Source organism: Mercurialis annua, linkage group LG2 (assembly GCF_937616625.2).
Source record: "Mercurialis annua linkage group LG2, ddMerAnnu1.2, whole genome shotgun sequence".
NCBI classification, from domain to species: domain Eukaryota; kingdom Viridiplantae; phylum Streptophyta; class Magnoliopsida; order Malpighiales; family Euphorbiaceae; genus Mercurialis; species Mercurialis annua.
In genome coordinates, this window is record NC_065571.1 from 47,848,964 (window position 1) to 47,868,337 (window position 19,374).

Consider the following 19,374-nt stretch of genomic DNA (forward strand, 5'->3'; position numbering starts at 1 on the left):
TTTTTTCGTCTCCTATAACTATTTTGAAACTTTATTGATGTCAAAAACATGTAATATTAGTAGATGTTTGGTTTCTGGCAGCAAATACATATTAACTCTTACTTTTTCATCTTATATAATTTTCCAATTAAGGCCATAATGAAATAATACACACGTGGCAAGTTTTAAGGAAAACTATTAAAATCTGATTGACTTGTGCCAAAATCCGGCTGTCACGTATGGATTTTTAGGGAAAATATCATTTGAAATTAAATTAAACGTTAGTGACTAAATTAGAACAAATCAAGTTTGGTCATTAAAATATATAAAAAATGATTGATTGGATACCTTCAAAATCAATTATGTCAATATATGTTACGGGTATTGGCGAAACAAATTCCAATGTTCCACCTTTTTAACGATTTAAGTTTAACGTTTAAAACTTTCCGTAACAAATCCTAACCTTTTCAACTTTTGCAAATTGTAGCCCAAGTTCTAATTCTAGCCATTCTATCATCTTTTTTAGTCTACAAATTATAAAGATGCGAAACGTTGGAATTTTATTTGCAAAATTTTAAAACGCTAGAATTTAATATACCAATAATATGGCTACTATATAAGCAAATAATGGCCGGAAAACGATTTAGGCTACAATTTGCAAAAAATAGAAAGATTATGATTTGTTTCGTAAAATTTTACATGTTAGGGTTAAATTGTAAAAAAAATAAAAAAAATAGAATTTGTTTTGCCAATATCCCTATATATTAATATTATTTTACTGTAATATATAATCATCACCTCAACCATAACGCTGGGAATGTGAGCTCTTTATTTTAGCATTTTTCATCACATGTCATATTACATGGAAATTATTTATATTCAATAGTATTATTTAAAACTTGGATTGCTTTGTATGTGATTCCATACTGTTTACACCCTGCAAAATCAAACCAAATACATTAAACCACGATATTGCCATCATTTTAATGAGATGTTGTATTATGAATATTTTAATTTACGGATGACGTGGTAAACTCGGTCTACGTAGGAATTTTTCATAAACTTACTAGGTGTACTCAATCTTGATCTTGCCAGCATCAGAATTGGCAATTTGGAGAGAGCTTCTTTAGAGAGATCAACAATCCCCTGGCGGCCTGGTTAGAAAGCTTCTTAGACTCTATCACACCACGTATCAGCAATGAAATCCTAGACAACGAACTCGTTCGTGCAGCTCATGGGCTGCACCTTTGTGCAGCCGTTGTGCACACAATGCACATCAGCTCGAAACTCCAATTATGGGCCTTTCGGCCCCAAACGTTTACTCGAAACACTTTGATAAAGTATATGACGTCCAATTCAATCAAAATTTGAAATGGAAACGTGAAATTGATTCGAACTCGACCGATTCAATATGACAACCGTTATAACTTCGAGTATAATCCAAATTCTATAAAACCGAATTCAAAATAACGTTATTACCTCGGTCACAAGCTGATTATCGAAGAAATTTAAATTAGAAACGAGAAAACGGATCGAACCGTAAAAACCTAAGTCGCGCACATACTGAAGGTAAGAAATGAAGAAAAGAAGAGAAGAAGAGAAGAATGGTTGTTGTATGCAACCTAAATTGAATTTATTTTCTTTATATGATTCGGTAAATTTTCTAACTAGTCCTGGTGACTTACGCCTCACTTTAATTCAAATTCTCAAATATTTCTCCATACCTAATACGGAAACTGACTCATAATTTCATGATATTTTACCCGAAAATTCCATAAAATATAAAACGAATAAAAATGTAATTTTTATTCTCACGAGATTTATATTTTATTTTTAATAAATCATTTAAGATTTATTAGGTTCAAATTAATCCCACTTAATATAAATTCTATGTTCAAATCTTATGAAATTTTAACAGTAACTTCCTAAAAATATTTCGTGAATACTGACTCTAAAAATATTTATTTGGGACTTATAAATTATTTTATTTTAATTTATAAATTTTTCTTTAGTTCCAATTAATTTCGTTTATTAAAATTTAAATTCCCTAAATTTAAATTTTAACCTCCTATAACCTCAATATATTTTTAGGAATTCTCATAAATTAAAATTTACGTTTAAATATAATTTACGTACTCCCGATCTTATTAAATCACATCTCGTGGTTTAACTAAAGACCTAAAATTTTCAGGATGTTACAGTTTTGGAGGAGCTATTGTTCCTCATGTTAGAGGAACAGATTTGCAGGTCCTCCAATGAGGAGCATCAACTTCTCATTTCGGAGGAGCAGATCTACTCCTCGGAGCAGATTCTCCTCCAATGACGGTGATAGGTGTTGGTTTTTAATTTTCGGGTGATAGGTGGCGGCGGTGGAAGGGAAGGAGAAGAAGAAAAGGATGAATTAGTTTAAATTTAAATTTTAATTAAGAATATTTAGTAATTATGAAAAAAGTCTCAAAAATAAATTTTTTTGATATTTTATGTGAAGTTGAGAGGTGAAATTTGTTCAAAAAGAAATTCACAAGAGCAAATTAGTAATTGCATATTAATTCAAAGGGTAAATAGTAATTGTGTCCGTAGGAACATGAAGACGGAGAAAAACCAACGATTATCCAAAATCCCAAAACAAAAAAAGATAAAAATGGCATTAGTATTCTCCTCTCCATCTTCTTCATCTACTCCTTCACTCCTTCCATTTTCATGGCCGCCCATTACTTCCTCTCGCCGCCGCTTCCAGTTCAGACCAATCACAGCTTCCCAAGTCTGCATAACCTCGCCACCGCACGACACCATCGACAAATCCTCACTCTTAATCTCAGAAACTGAAGCAGAAGACGAGCTCTGGGCCGCCTCTTGTCTCCGTGTCCGCTCTTTCTACAGAAGCTTAGAAGATTCTTCTTCATTTGGTATCCAAGTCAGTCACCTTCTTTACATTTTTCATTATTTTTAGTAATTGTTTCGAGAAATTCTTAGGCTGAGTGAGTCTATCACGGATTATAATATTGCTATTATTGTAATGATGTGTTGTAATGTAATTGGTTAGTCGGATGACGTGGTGAACTGAGTCTGTCTGAGAATTTGTCAATTGATTGATATGAAACTGATGGGTACTGTTGTTATTGTTGTTGTTTGTTAAGTGTTATTATAGGATCATAAAAAGTACCTAGCGGAGCGCGAGTTTGAAGCTGTTAAAGAACGAATTGCGGGTAAAAGACTTGGGTTTCGGAGGGTTTCTTGTATTAATGCTACTCTCCCTTTGTCTCAAATGTCTGGCTTGTCTGATGATGATTTATTCGCCGAATGTAAGGTTAGTTTATGGTTTAATTAGTATTTCTGTAATTTGTTAGCATACATTTGAAATTCTGTTAATCATTTTTATGTTATCTCTTGTATAGTTTGGTTTTGCATGATCTAGATTTGGAACAAAACAAGTGCAATAGCTCAATTGTATTGAGTTTTCGCAAAATCGTGTAATATTTGGCGAAACATGCGAATTAATTGAATGAAGTTTGTGATTAGTTGATAAAGAAATATAATTTAAGGTGGGTTTTCTCTGATAAACATAAAAAGATTAGATTTTTTTACGTGCTTTTGATATTTAGGAGGATAGTTTTACTTCTCTGCTCGTCAACCTTGCATACAATTGTTATCATTTGTGTGGTTTCTGTTTGCTTTATACTATGTTCCTATTCATATGATTGAATTGTAGCTTGGAGATGTTCGTTGATACATAGTTTGTATTGTTTGCATAGTCTTTTTTTTGTTTTAATAACTATTCGATTAATATTAGTAATTTGTTCGTCGTTTTTGTAGTATACTGCTAATGGTGAAGATCGAGTGGTGGTTGGGACTCTTGATCTTAATCAATGTCTAAGATTACCTGATGAAATAATTGGGAGAAAACCTGAGGTACATGCTTTTAGTTATTTAAATAACTTTCTAGTTGTCATCTTTTGCATGTTCTTGGTCTAAATAGAGGAATTTGGCTGCCAACTCTAGCATTTGCTCTTCTTTCTTGCCTTTCACATATGTACTTTGGCGATTGTTGTTTACAGTTCTGTTATGGATATAGGATTCATAATTCATTACATCTGCAGCGACTTTAGACATGTTTGTTGGCGTGCTTTCTTTGAGTTTTACATGCTTCCTTTTGTTCAGACATTGTTAGTTTCAGCTTTTAGTTTCCTACACTATTCTCAATTTTTTATAGAGTACTACTATTATTCTCAATCCTTTATTTCGAACATCATTTTCTGCTGAAGAAGTTCAGCCTTGCTTTGATCTTCATTGCTAGGCATTGTGATGTACTAAGTATTGTTTTGTGGACAAATTGTATGTTGATGATATAGATCTTCCAGAGGACTCTGGGCATTGCTGACTTAGGCTTAGTTCTTGATCAGGCTAGGGCTAGGTTAAAGTGCCCGACTTTGACCAATTCTGTTAATTTTTTGTTTGTTTTTGAACATTTATGCGCTGGGATTCCTGGTGGTTGGGATCGATTAGGAGCAAGCTTTTATTTATATGAAGGAAAGAAACCCGTTTTAGTTATTAAGCTTTCATGTGCTGTATGCTATTGTTTGTTGTTTGGAGATGAACTGCTATGCGTAGCTAGTCCTTACTCCTTATATCCTATAATTTTGATGTGGTTTATAGGCAAGGAATTGAAATTTTAATGTTATTCAATTAATGAGTATGATGTTATCAACTCTGACGTGATTTTGAAGTTCATGATTGATAAGTTAATTGAGTTCTCATAGAAGTTCGCTTCTACAGGGAATTGGATCTGATTTTTTGAGGGCATACCTGAGCAATGTATGTGTAGCCAAGGAACTGCATAGACAAGGCTTGGCTTATGAACTTGTTGCAAAGTCAAAATTAGTAGCTCAACAATGGGGTGAGAATGAAAATCACTTCTTTTAGTTACCGAAGCATTAATCATTCTCTTTTTGCAACCATGTTCATTTGCATGAGATTAGGGGTGTGCAAAAACCAAACCAACTCGAATTGGACCGACAAATTATGTTTCGCTCAGCTTGAAAATATAAACAATGTTGGGTTTTCAGTTCAATTCTGTATGGTTTTAGAATTAAAAAATGCAATTTACTTTTAGAACAAACCGAATCAAAAAGACAACAAAACCGACTGGTATGAACTGAATTTCGTTGAACCTTTTGTGCCAAATTCGAAGGGTAAACGTTTTCTTAACCATGAATTGCCTGGTTACGATTGACTGAGTTGAGAATCTAAGACACTTTCCTAACTAATATTATTATTAAATTTTGAACAATGTATAAAGTTTTCCGGCTTTCTGCTTATAGTTGGACTATTTTTATTGAATGATTTTCAGGCATTACCGACATATATGTCCATGTTGCTGTTGACAATGAACCCGCAAAGAAGTTATACATGAAAAGTGGGTTTGTATTTGAAAATGATGAACCAGCATGGCAAGCGCGGTTTCTTGATCGGCCGCGGCGGCTTTTATTATGGTTCGGTCTCTCAGATGCACATGACTCGGAATAATACGGTCATGCTCTATTTTTCACTCTTAAAATTCTTTATCACGTTTATAGCATTAAATACAATTCCCTTTCATCTCAGTAAATTGTAAAATGTGTTTTTGTTAGAATGGAAATCATGCTTATTATTCTGAGCATTTTGGTCCTTTTTGTTTTTCTTTTTAACTAAATTGAAAATTTATTGATGTCAAATAAATATAATATTTAGTAGGTGTTTGATTTCTGGTTGCAAATACTTATTAACTCGTATATTTTCCATCTCTTGCATAATTGTCTGATAATGCCACAATGAAATTATGCATATCTGACAAGTTTTAAGAAAAATTAGCAAAATCTGGCTGCCACGTGGCAAAATCTGACTGCTACGTGTGAATTTTGAAAATTAAATTAAATTTTTGTAACTAAATTAAAACAAATCAAAATTTTGTCTCCAAAATATAAAAAAACAGTATAGTTTGGGTACCTCCGGATTCAGTTATGCATATATTATCATCATACCAACCGTTAATGCTGGGAAAGTGAGCTCTTTATTTTAGTATTTTTCATCACATTTCATATTACATGAAAATTTATTTATATTCCACATTATTGTCAAACTTGATTGCTCTGTATATGATCCCAAACTGTTTACAGCCTGCAAATCCAACAAACACATTAAACCATTTCTTCCTGATTTACTGACTAGATGGTAATTTTTTTCTTACTATATAAGAAATATAAAACAGTGATGAAATCAATAAATTTATTTGAAATATTAAATTAAATTTATCGTCATCTTGAAATACAAAATATAAAATAATTATATATATGTAACGTATGAATTTTAATTTATTGGGCACCAAGCCTAAATTTTTAAAAAACATTCCAACAAAAAAGTCAAAAAGTTATAATTAAAAATATATTTTATATTACGAAAATAAACATAATGTAATAAATTTATAATAGTCGATGATAATTGGCCAACAAAGTATTATTTTACCTCTGAATTTGACACAAAAGATCAATTAAAGTCAAGTTCATGGCTTTGGATTATATATATTCTTATATTGGTATTTTAGCCCGTTTAACCCCTTCAGACTCAAATTCTCCAATTATTTTCCGCCACATTAGCTTCAATATGTATAAAATGCTTTAATTATTTTTTAACATTAATAAAACGAGTTAAAATAATTCATGGTATTTTTTTCAAAGCCATAAACTTGGCCTTAATTGATCTATTTTAACAATTTAGAGGGTAAAATGAAGATTTGTTGAATAATTGGCGTAATTAAATAAACTTATTGGGTATACTCAATCTTGATTTTGCCAGCATCAGGATTGGCAATTTTGAAGAAAGCTTCTTTGGAAAGATCAATAGTTCCCTGGCAGCCTGAAGGGCAGTAATCAACAATTGTTACCACAACACCATCACCCCTACAAGGTTGGGGTACCCCTGCATTTGTAGGACCAGTGCACTTAACTCTGTACCTTCTACCACATGCGGCCCTATTGTTCCATAATACATCGCGGGTTTTACTATTCGCCGCCCCTAATTACTTGACACTGTCCTTAAAAAAAATACATTTTTACCCTTCTCCAAAAAAAAAACTATCTATTACTTGCGAATACGTCGATTAAAATGACGGATAATAATTACAATTAGTTGGATAACGAGTATCAACTTTCCGAAACAAGTTTTTTCGTCTTTTCCGAGATAAAATCGTATTTTTTTTGTTTTTTATTTAATTTTTACAGTGGGGCGACGCCCATTAGTTGGCGTCGGCCCAGACGAAGGACGCCTTGAAATGGCGTTCTTCATCTGGGCCGACGCCAACTGGGAGCGTAGGCCCACAAGAGAGACGTCCCAGGAGGACTTCTTTCCTAGAAGAGAGACGTCCTCCTGGGATGTCTCTCCTCTGGGAAAACGTCCCTCTGGGACGTTTTCCCAATTTAACGTCTCGTTTTCTGGGAGGACGTCTTCTGTTGGCTTCAGCCCGGAGGACAGACGCCGGGCGGAGGCGTCCGTCCTCCGGACTGACACCAACAGAGGATGTCCGTTTGAAAAAAAATTAAAACGACTAAAAATTTAAAATCGAATATTTACGGCGGTTCCTGACTTATGTCTCGCCCGAAATCCGACATTTTAACTATAAAATATGCTTTTCGTTTGATAGGTTTTAAAGGATTTATTTATTTTTTTTAATAGAGAAAGGATAAAATAGTAAAATTAGGAGACGATACCTAGTAAAAAGAGGCGGTATCACTGTTGGTATCCATAGCAAGACGATTGAAACTATTTAGGAAAAATTTAGAATTGATTTTTTTAAAAGAAATTTGCGTCTCTGATCAATTTCGATTAAGACAGACGCATGGACCTACCTGTGAGTGGCTCTCCGTCAGTGCTTTTACTCCTTAATTTTTCAATAAACAAAAAGATAAATGGTATTATGAATTCGAGTTTCACTAATTTACATAATATATAATATTCCTTTTTAAATCTATGTTTGTTGAGTTATAATTTAAGAACAAGTTGCATAGAAAACTTACGAAGATAAGGTGGAGTATAGAATTCTCTCATAAAATTCTCTCATATAAACACAGATAGATGCACATAAAATTCTCTCACCCACATATTCAATATTCCAATTTTTTATAGCTTCTCCTTCTCTATGTTTTTCTACTTCTCTATGCTTTTCGCAATCTAATTTACGTCAAATGATCACGCATCTTGAACTGCCAAAGAAAATAAATAATACTATTAAAATTTGTAATAGCTATGTTAGAAAATTTCTCAAAAAGTCATATCACAAATCATGTTGAGAAACAATAAAAAAACAATCTACCGCCAAAAGAAATAATGAATAATATTTAGTAAACGACGAAATACAGAAACAATCAAACGAACGCACGATATATATAGTTCTGTAAATTACGTATGCCTACAGCCAAAAAAATTAGTTCAATAATATTAAAACAAGAGATTACAAGAGAACGGTTAGAGATTGCTCTAACATCTAAAACTCAATAATCACAAACAATTTAATCAACTCAATAAAAAAAATAAAGTCAATTAATTTTTATTAGGTATAAAAAAATTCAGGTTGTAGACTACAATAGCCGTGGTTTCATCATGGCCTTCACCGTGACCATGGTATGGTGCTCCTTGTGATTAGTTTAAGATCTTGTATTCAAATTCGAGCATTACAATCTGAACTTGCATTAATTGGGTCTGGGTCATAGAATCCCAACACACCATAATTATTGAAAATTAAGTAAGCCTATAACAAAAGATAAAGAGTTAATAACATAAAAATTTCCAATTTTACACGTTTTTTAAATTTAATTACACCTTTTATAACCTGTCATAAAAATACACTAATTTTTTTCAAATTCATACACGGTATTGATGTGGCATTTATTCATTGATTAAAAATGATCTCACCTCATCAAATTATACCAATAAATGAGTGTCAGCTCAATACCGTGTATGGATTTAAAAAAAAACAAAAGCTGATTTATTTTATGACAAGTTTTAAAAGACGTGATTAAATTGGAAAACGTGTAAAATTGATACAATTGATAATAGAGCTAGAATAAATGATCTTCTAGCAAAATAAATTTGCTTAAGCAATGAAAACAAATCTAAACTTATTTTTAGGTGTTTGTTAGCTATTATTAGCACTAACATCTTGAAAACAAATGAATGCATTAGATTTAGATCACGTCTTTTATAGTACTACAAAAAAGAACCTCGTATTTATCTCTTCTCTTAGAGGTCAAAATAGTAATTTAAACACCGACACATATATATATTCACGGTCCGAATTTGACCCCTAAACCAATACATCCTTAATCGAATCAAAACCCATTAATATTCTCACCGGAATATGCCATCTCGTTACCACAACCAACACGACGGCGGTTCTCCACCGCCGCCAAAACCAAACCAGAAACTCATTTCAATGTTCCTAAAACTAATAATAATGACATCAATAACAACCCTTTTCTTCTTATTCCTGGGCATCGCCGCCATTATTCTTCTCCTCGCCACCGCCGCTCTTCACCGTCGTCACACAACCAACCACCACCAGCGCCACCAGGACCAGGAATCATCAAATTCATCAAATGGGCTGTCTTCAAAGGAGCTAAAAAAGCTTCCCCAATTCAAATATTCAAGAAAAATTAAGCCTGAAAGTGAAGGTATTGATTGCTGTGTTGTTTGTTTAGATGGGTTCAGACAAGGCCAGTGGTGCCGGAAATTGGCCGGCTGCGGCCATGTTTTTCACCGGAAATGTGTTGACAATTGGCTTGTTAAGGTTTCTGTTTGTCCTATTTGTAGGAGTAGGGTTTGTGATGATTCTGTATTGGAAGATAGTCCTTTATGGGGATTTAGACATATTGTTGGTTCTAGATAAATGTTTTTTAATTTTAACTTTGTAATATATTTTGATTAGAATTTTGAAATTTGCAGTTACCCTTTTGGTTTATGAAATACATAATTCTTTATATCTGAAAAATTATTAAGCTTGAGGTTTAGTTCTTGTCAATTTAGGTGTTTGTTTTGAATCCTGAAATGAAATGGTGACAAAAGTTCAACAAAAATCTGAACATGTTTTGAACAGATAAGGAAAGAAAATAAATTTATGATGAGGTGATGCAATTAGTTTTTGTATTGCAATGTGATATAGGATATAGATTATGCAAGGTAAGTTGGATTTTAGCAGTGCTGTATTTTGTCTTGATCTGGTATTTGGAACCATCGGTAATGTTGGAGGAGTCGGAAAAATTCGGTCTAGATAAGAAATATCGTAAATTCCGGTCTAGATAAGAAATATCACGAAAAAATGGTCTAGGTAGGAAATTGCGTGATTGATTTGAATATTGATGATTCATTTGTTGTCCCTCTTCCTAAGCTTTGAAAACCTTGTTTAACTTGAAATGCTTGTGTGTCTACTGGCACGTAATTTGCCATTCTGCTCAGGCAGGCTCTTATTAGAAGAGTCTTCTTCTTCCATTGCTCACTTCGCAGCTTTAGCTAACTGCTGAGCCTTTTCTCTTGCTTCCATCCCATTTGCTCCTCCCATTAATTGTCCAACTTCGTGATAGATGTCTTCTTGTTGTATCGGTAGCTTTCCCCATCGTGATGGCCTTCCGTATCGACTCTTAACCCTGCTTCTAGCTCTTTAACAACTTGCTTTGCATTGAGCGTTTGCTCTGCGTTCATTGGTAATGCCAGTATCGGAACCCCCCATCAATAAGCTTTCCAGAACCGAGTTCCAACCACAATGACTCAAGAACCCACCGGTCACAGGGTGTGCTAACACGCATCGCTGATTTATCCAGTCTCTTACTATTAACCCTCTCCGCTAATCCCTCCTCTGGAGACCATGTTATAGACTGCATCTTCCACAAGGAACGGTAACCGTACATCTCCTTTGTCTCATCATAATTTCTATCGGACAAGTGTTCTTGGGCGCCAAATGATGCATATAAAATCAAACATCGCTCCCATATTTGATCGTCGAGCCATTCTAAGTATTCAGCAGTTGATAGCATACTATTATATGAAATGATCATCTTTTCATTGTACAGAAGGGATGGTCATACATACCATACTTTAGCTTCATTGTAGTAGAAGTTCTCCTAAAATGGCAAGTATTGGCCTTCTAATTCAACAAAACTATTAAGAACTGTTCCCCAGCCCTCAATTTCGGCTTCTGCAGAATCTGTTATGAATTTCTTGGAAGGCGAGTCATCCTCTAGGAACCTGAAGCTCTACAAACTCGAGTTGCGAGTCCAGCAACTGAATAGGTTCGTCTAGGCTGATGATACGGTGTCACTTATTCATCCAGACTGATTTAACTATAGCGCAATGGAACACCAGCCTAGGAATATCAAACTCGCGGCAAGTTCTTACACTCCATCATAAGGAGAAGTCTGAGATCACACAAAGAGGACGGCAATCACTTTGAACCATTTCTTCAAGAATGTTTTAAAAAAGGCCGTTTAAGCTGTTTTGTTGCATTCATGAACGGTACAAAATTCAAGTGTCAAGGAAGAATTCATTAGTAATATCTGGTTGTTGTTTTTTTTCAATTCTACTACTGTGGTACTTAATTTTTTTTCAATTTCTTCTTATATTAGTGTTTTGAATTTCTTTATTTAATGTATCCAACAAGTGCCCCTAGCCCCTTTTCAGTGCCCATATGCTAAATTTACAAGACAAAAGTTAACTCTTTTTACTTATATTTTTTTTTATAATTTCTTTTTACTTATATTTAAATGTCATATTGTTAAAAAATGATGACTGTATGCGAAATAATAAATTTATATTTATATGAAATTAAAATATTAAATCATCCAATAAATTTAAAATTATTTTTGATCTTATTAGTACTTTAGTGCTCTAAATAATGGCTTTTTAAATATGAGACGTCCTATATGTGCTAAAAACATACCAATTGAATGAGACACTTTAAATGTGAATTTATAAAATAATAATGGGCTTAAGGTCTGAAAAACTACCGACCTTTTAATTTTTTTTCAATTGCACCCTCACCTTATAATTTCTTCAATAGCACCCTATTTCGTATTTTTGGCTTTCAATAGCACCCCGACCTTGTAAAACAGTCAATTTTACCCTATTTAGTATTTTTGACTTTCAATAGCACCATAAATCAACAAATTAAACTCATTTATCGAGGACTTATTTGAATTTTTATTAAATTAAAAGTCTTTTTTAAAAGTGTTCAAGTAGAAAAAAGTATGATTTCACCTTTAAATTTAGTTTTTTTTGAGAATTTTCATCCTTATGGTAATCAAATCATATAATTTTTTCAATTTATAGTGCTATTGGAAGCCAAAAATACAAAATAGGGTGCTATTGAAAAAATTACAAGGTGAGGGTGCTATTGAAAAAAATTTGAAAGGTCGGTAGTTTTTCAGACCTTAAGCCAATAATAATGTATATTAAAGGATTGTTTCATTTTTTTTGCAATGGTTAACAAAGTTAGTCTTTTATTAAATATAGAGCAAATTACTCTAAGATCCCTCACGTTTGTCATAATTCACAGTTTGGTATCTCTTGTTTGAAAATCAAACGATTTGATATCTCAGTTTTGATCTGGTAATTTATGAGGCCCTTATATTAAATATAGGTACCAAATTGTTAGCAGAATGAAATGTGAGGTGCAAAATCGTTAAAATAATTAAATGTGAGGTACCAAATCGTTTACATAATTGAAACTGAGATACCAAATTGTTTGAAAGTAAATATCAAATTATTAACGGAACTAACAGAAGGGCCTTATAGTTTAAAAAATCAAAACTGAAGTAGCAAACTGTGAATTATAACAAACGTGAGGGCCCTTAGAGTAATTTGCTCGATAAGTGCTAAACGAGCTCGTTAACGAACAAACTTGCGAACGAACTCGATAAGTGCAAAACGAGCTCGTTCACGAACAAACTTGCGAATGACCTCGATAAGTGCAAAACGAGCTCGTTCCCAAACAAGCTCGCGAGCTCGTTCCCGAACAAGCTCGCGAGCTCGTTCGCAAGTCTGTTTGTTTAGGGGCTAAACGAACAAACACGATTACGACCTGAACAAACACGATTACGACCTGAACGCACACGAACCGAGCTCTTATCGAGCCGAACACCAAACTGCTCGCGAGCAGCTGAGTTCGTTTACACTCCTAGTTAGATTAGATCATTCCATTTTTGATATAATTAATCTATTTAACTATGTTTCACAGCATGTTAAATAAAAAACACTACATTATACAGCAAAGTAAAGATTTCAGAAAGTATCATATCTGGCAGATAAAATCGTTATCCACTTTTTTAAAATAAAATAACAGATATATTCTATATTTGATTTTCAACTGTTGCTTAAATAGCAATGTTTTTTGAAATAATTGCTGAAATAGCAATTAGTTTTTACAAATCTTATCACTTCAATCAAAAATAAAACATGATTCGATTTCAAAAAAGTTAAAAAATACCAATTTGGTAATTAACTAGTAATTAATAAATCATATCCGTTACCAGTTCAATAATAAGTTTACCAATAAACTAAAAAACAACAAAAAAAAAAAAAAGTTAAAAAATTGAAAACTTATTAATAATAACGAAGAACCAGTCTGCACATTGAGAAAAAAAAAATTTAAAAAATCAGACTGCAAATCCAAACCACTCTCTTCCAAACAAATTCAAAATCATCAATCAAATCACAGCAAAAAAATGTCAATTTCCCAAATCCAAGATCAAAAACCCACAAATTCCTATTCATTCAAAACCCTATTAACAGATTCCTTTAAAATTTTCTCGAGAAACAAACACATTTACTTATTAATTTTCACCCTCATAACTCTCCCCCTTTCATTTCTCCACTTCAATCTCTCCCTCAATTCTTACCCACTAAAATCCCAAATCCTCCACCTCGAATATCTCGCCAGTCGGGTCCCGACCCGGTTCGAAGCTCGTCAAGTATGGAGAGAATCGCGCGAAATTGTGCTCTCTCTTCTCCATATCAAGCTATTTTATTTCGTACCCATTTATATTCTCTCTCTAATCGCCGCTATATCTTTAATTTCCGTCACTGAATCGCGGTACGAGAGGAAACCCACGAGTTTAACCACCGGTCTGGTCGCGGTTAGGGCTAATTGGGTTCGGCCGTTGGTTACTACGATATGTATTTATGCAATCCTTTCGTTGTATTCGGGTGCATTTTATGTTTTTTCAGCTGTAATTGGGAAATCTATGGGGAAATTGAGGTTTTTGATTTGGATTTTAGGGTTTGGTTTTGAGATTTATGTGATTTCGGTTTTGGGTTTCGGGTTAGTGGGTTCGATTTTGGAGAAGAGATTTGGGTTTGATGCGATTAGAAGTGGGTACGGGTTGATGGAAGGGAGGAGGGTGGCCGGGTGGGTTTTGGCCGGGTTATTGGCGGTGGTTACGGGTGTGATTGGGTGGAGGATGGAGGGTTTGGTGGAGGAGAAGACGGCGGAGGGATGGGAATGGGCGGTTTTGATTTGTGTTTATGCGGCGGTGGTGGTTTGGGGATTTGTTGTTAGTACTGTTTTCTTTTGTGAATGTAGGAAACGGCTTGTCGTTAGAGTGGAGGAAGAGGATGAGGAAATGCAAATAGAGGAGAGACAAGGTCTTGAATTGGGGTCCTGATTAGTAGTTCGATATTGTTTATTGTAAAATTGTTGTGTACTAAAAGTAGGAAATCCATCCTCTAAAAAAAAAAAGGAAATTTATGGTAGCAAATTAGCCAATTTGTTGTTGAATTTGTTCTTTTCTCAAGTTTTAGTTGAATTATAATTAGATGAACGTAATGAAAATACAATTATACGTGAATTAAATTTGGTTTACAGCAATTTGTCTAATTTTTTAAAATATGGCTTAACCCCTGAAAAATCCCCCACCTTTCGACCCCCCTTCGTTTGCACCCTCACCTTTTAAAATCTTCAATTTTACCCAAATTATCACCTTTCATTTTCAATTGCACCCTAAAAATATTAAATTGGGCTTTTGTCACTAAAAAAAATTGAAATCGATACTTTATATTTTAATTCATGTTCTAAATAGTTCTAATGTTTAAATTTCAATAACAAAACCATATTTAATGATATTTTTAATTGATTTATATTTTATATAAAAGAAATTTAACTTTTAAAATTTTAGGAAATATGGTTTTATTGTTGAATTTTAAACATTGAGGAATATTTAGAATGTGAATTAAAATATAAATTATCGATTTGAACTTTTTTATAGTGAAAAAGAGCTAATTTAATATTTTTAGGGTACAATTGAAAATGAAAGGTGGAAATTTGGGTAAAATTGGAGATTTTGAAAGGTGAGGGTGCAAATGAAGGGGAGTTGAAAGGTGGGGGGTTTTCAGGGGATTAGCCTTAAAATATTACACCGCATTATGTAGCACATTTTTATTTATTAACGTCGTTCTACACAAAGAGATACTATTTTCATATACACTTTATAATTTTATGTTTGGTGAAAAACGATGATAGGTTATACAATGCAAAAGTAAAAATTGTTGAAATGACCACTAATTTTTGGTCGACCATTTTTTGAACACGGGCAAGAAAGTTATTAATGTTCATGAGAGAAAATTGGGTTTGGACTTCCTAAACAGGAACTGCTTATGGCGCAATGTTTAAGGTTAATGAAAAGCAATGCAAGTGATATTTCCAAAGGCCAAATAATTAAAACAGACTAAATTTTTGAATTTTTTTTTATAAAAGTTTAATTTTTTTAATTTTATCCAATTTATTTTGTAATGCTAAATTTCATTTTAATAATGTCCAACCCTCAATTGGTACACGCTTTTACTGATGTGGCGTGCCATACAATATGCCACCGTAAAATTACTAGATTAAGTGCAAATAAATTTTTAATATTTACTAATTTTATATTTATGATTTTTTTAATACATTTCACCATCTTTCCATTTAAATATCAATAATTAAATAATATTTAAAATTAAAATATTTATTATAATAAATCGGAACTTAATTAAACTAATCGGAACTTAATTAAACACTTCGAAATCCGATTAAATCAACTGAATTAATTTAAAATATCAAAATTTTATGCGGTAATTTTTTTAATTTTTTTTTGAAAAACGGAGGAGCAGTTGCTCCTATTCTTCTCAGATTGGTCCTTATAGTTTTAGTTGTAGAGGTTACACCAATCACACTCTGTGGGTTTTCTTCATGTGCTACTCGATTAAGCATCAAACCGTAAAGACCTGTTTATAAATGCGAAGATTCGGCCGAGAAACATTCCCTCCCAAACAGTTGTTAATATTTAAATTTATTTTCATCCTACTTGAACCCTAGCCCGGTAGTCCCTTTACAACTATAAAACGAACAGCTATATTGATCGAGTTTGTGAATTGCAAAACTAAGATTAAAACTTAACATAATGCTATATTTATACATAAAAATCTGATTTGTCGATGAGTGGTAATCAACTATTACTTAGCAGCTAGCACATACTCTCTTACCCCCCCCCCCCCCCCCCCCCCCTCTCAAGTTAGACATAGATATTCAATATATTCAGTTTGAAGATTGTTAATGTATGAAAACTCCAAACAGTTCCACACTTGGCGAATTAAAACGATTAGTCAATTTGTTCTTTTATGCTCAAAACAGTTCCTAACTCCAGCCAAAGTATACCAAATGATATGAAAGCATAAAGATTGCACTTGATATCTTCATGGGAGATGAATATCTTTCATTTTCACACTACACGACATTATTTATTTCCTCAAACCCGTCACCAAATAGAAGAGAGAAGGCTGATTAATTATTCACAAAGCAATTGAACTATCACTCAAGTGAATATGTTTGTTTTTGAGGATATCCATCGAATAGTTAATGAACATAACAGAAAATTCATAATCTGATTTCAAATATATCTTGAAAATTATCATAATCTGATTTCAAATATATCTTGAAAATTATTATCCAAAGCTTGAAATGCAACATATGCGATTGTGAAACGATGAACTAAAAGCAAATTATATTGAAACTTTTTTGTATCCTAATGGTGTAAATCTATCCAAATTTAACAAATTTATTGTGAATCTATCCGTTTTTCAAAATTTATTTAATTATGCCTACAATTGCAATTAAATGTCTTTCCAAAATTAGCAATAATCAATAAGGAATTTTCTTTCTCTGGATTGGATTTCCATAGGAACCCTTATTGTATCCTCTTCTCTAGACATTGACTATTTTAGTTTTTCTCTTAGCCGTAGCCTCTAGTGTGCCGCTTTGAGCGTTCTACTTTTTGTGCGAAAATTTTGAACTGGCTTTACCACTTCTTGTGGCTTATGATACATACTATTCATAAAAAAATTGCAATTAAACGTGTCAGTTTCATGGGATAGTAGTGGCTATCATCCTATCACTCTTCCTTGTCCAACATTTTTCCTCTTAGAAAATCACATGATTGGTGGAAAATCTCTACGATTTTTTTTGAGAGGAAGATTGTCACTTTATTAAAGATGAAACAAAATTACAAGTTCATCGACTGGAAATGGAACTCTCCTATCAAACATACAATCCTTACCTATAAAAAATGCCCAATTTAGCTAAATCATGAGATACATGGTTACACTCTCTTCTCATAAAATTAAAAGCTACCTCTCTATTATTACAACTAGAGATGCAATCTTCAACTATAAGCTGAGTAGAGTCCATAGCAGGGTGAGGAGAACGAAATCTATTGATAACAAATGAATCCGACTCACAAACAAGTTTAGAAAACGACAGACCATCCAGAATACACAGCCTCAATCTGATTGCTTCAACTTCTGCTACTTCAGCGTTGGTAATTCCATGCACGGCTGCAGTACCGTTGCGCGACACAGCTATAGACGAGTCCTTATACACAACTCTGATTGCTGCCATCTTCTTTTTAAATGAAATGGTTGCATCAGAGTTGATCTTCAGGACTCCAGCTTGAGGGGGCCTCTAGGCCTGGTCATTGACAAAGGTCATTTTTTTCTCCTTGGCAGCTTCAGGTCTGATTAGCGATTGGATCCTACTGAACAAAACCGGAGGAGGAAGGCGCCGATTCTTAAAAACGATATCATCCCAATCATTCCATATGGACCAAAGGCATAGGATAAAATTGTGAGCCTCCTCTTTTTTAAACGCACCAAACATGAAGACCAACCATTCACTAACAGATCTATGAGCAAATTGATCAACTCTAAAGTTAAGTGGAGATAGAAGCCGCAAAACTCGAATTTTTTCATACTCTTTTAAGCAATGAATCAGTGATTCCACATGGTTTTTACATCTTGGGCATGTATCGGCAATATGCAGCTTCCTCTTTGGTAAATTCAAATTGCAGGGAAGCAAGTTATGAAAAATCCGCCAAAGGAAATGCTTCACTTTTTGTAGTACATTATAGCTTCAAATCTTACTCCATAACCCATTATCCGAATACGAATTAGAGGAGCTAGTTTGCCACTGTTGTAACATATTTACATCTCTATAATATCCCGACTTAACCGTGTAAAAACCCGATTTATTGAGAGGCCAAAACAGTTTATCTGGCGGTAGGCGACGACTAATGGGAATTTGCAAAATATCAGCCACAACCTGAGTCGAAAACGCACTGTTCAGCTTTACTGTATCCCATCGTTTCAAATCCTCGTCAATAAAGAAGCTCAGCACACAATCATTTGCAGCATTAACTGGGCCGAAAAGTTTAAGATTGTGAGGCGATACAATCCAATTATCGTTCTTAGCATTTACCGACCGACCATCCCAAATTCTCCATGATATGCCCGAGTCAATAACTCTCTTACTTGCCAGCAGACTTTTCCGAACGAAAGACGAATTTCGAGATCTTTTAACTTGAAGAAAATCCAGTGAGGGGGAGTACTTTGCTTTAAAGACCCCACTACATAGAGAGTTCGAGAGCTGAATCAGCCGCCATGCTTGCTTGGCTAGCATCGCCAAATTAAACGCTCTCAGGTTGTGAAATCCCAAACCTCCGTGCTTTTCTCCTTACATATGGTATCCCAACTCACCCATAGAATTTTATGCTTCTCATCGGACCCACTCAAGAAAAATCGAGCAATAGATATTTACATTTCATTACAAAAAGAACTGGGTAATTCAAAGCAGCTCATTATGTATGTGGGGATTGATTGTGCTATCGATTTAATGAGAACCTCTCTACCTGCCTTCGAGAGAAATTTCTCCTTCCAACCCAAAATCCTCTTGTGTAGTCTGTCCTGAATAAAAAAGAAGATGGGGTTTTTTGCTTTTCCGACCAAGGTAGGCATTCCCAAGTACTTGTGAAACTTCTTAACGACACGCACACCCAAAACTTATTGAATTGAAACACG

At 33.7% G+C, this 19,374-nt stretch overlaps 2 protein-coding genes across 2 annotated transcripts; both read left to right on the top strand.

Annotated features, from left to right (window-relative positions):
- Positions 1-2,567: 2,567 nt before the first annotated feature.
- LOC126669928 (uncharacterized) lies at positions 2,568-5,717 on the top strand. Its single transcript, XM_050363570.2, has 5 exons — positions 2,568-2,893; positions 3,128-3,286; positions 3,793-3,888; positions 4,753-4,873; positions 5,327-5,717. Exons 1-5 carry the CDS (start codon positions 2,621-2,623, stop codon positions 5,500-5,502), a joined length of 825 nt encoding a protein of 274 aa, XP_050219527.1. The 5' UTR covers positions 2,568-2,620; the 3' UTR covers positions 5,503-5,717.
- A 3,549-nt stretch (positions 5,718-9,266) lies between these two features.
- On the top strand, positions 9,267-9,951 carry LOC126666887 (RING-H2 finger protein ATL56-like). The gene has a single exon (XM_050359786.1). It carries the CDS (start codon positions 9,365-9,367, stop codon positions 9,890-9,892), a length of 528 nt encoding a protein of 175 aa, XP_050215743.1. The 5' UTR covers positions 9,267-9,364; the 3' UTR covers positions 9,893-9,951.
- The last annotated feature ends 9,423 nt before the right edge of the window (positions 9,952-19,374 follow it).

Bases quoted from the DNA above. Each gene is read 5' to 3' on its own strand.
- LOC126669928 (XM_050363570.2), top strand. From the start codon at position 2,621: ATGGCATTAGTATTCTCCTCTCCATCTTCTTCATCTACTCCTTCACTC. The intron at 3,287-3,792 runs GTTAGTTTATGG...TCGTTTTTGTAG, and splicing joins ATTTATTCGCCGAATGTAAG to TATACTGCTAATGGTGAAGA. The intron at 3,889-4,752 runs GTACATGCTTTT...TCGCTTCTACAG, and splicing joins TAATTGGGAGAAAACCTGAG to GGAATTGGATCTGATTTTTT.
- LOC126666887 (XM_050359786.1), top strand. From the start codon at position 9,365: ATGCCATCTCGTTACCACAACCAACACGACGGCGGTTCTCCACCGCCG.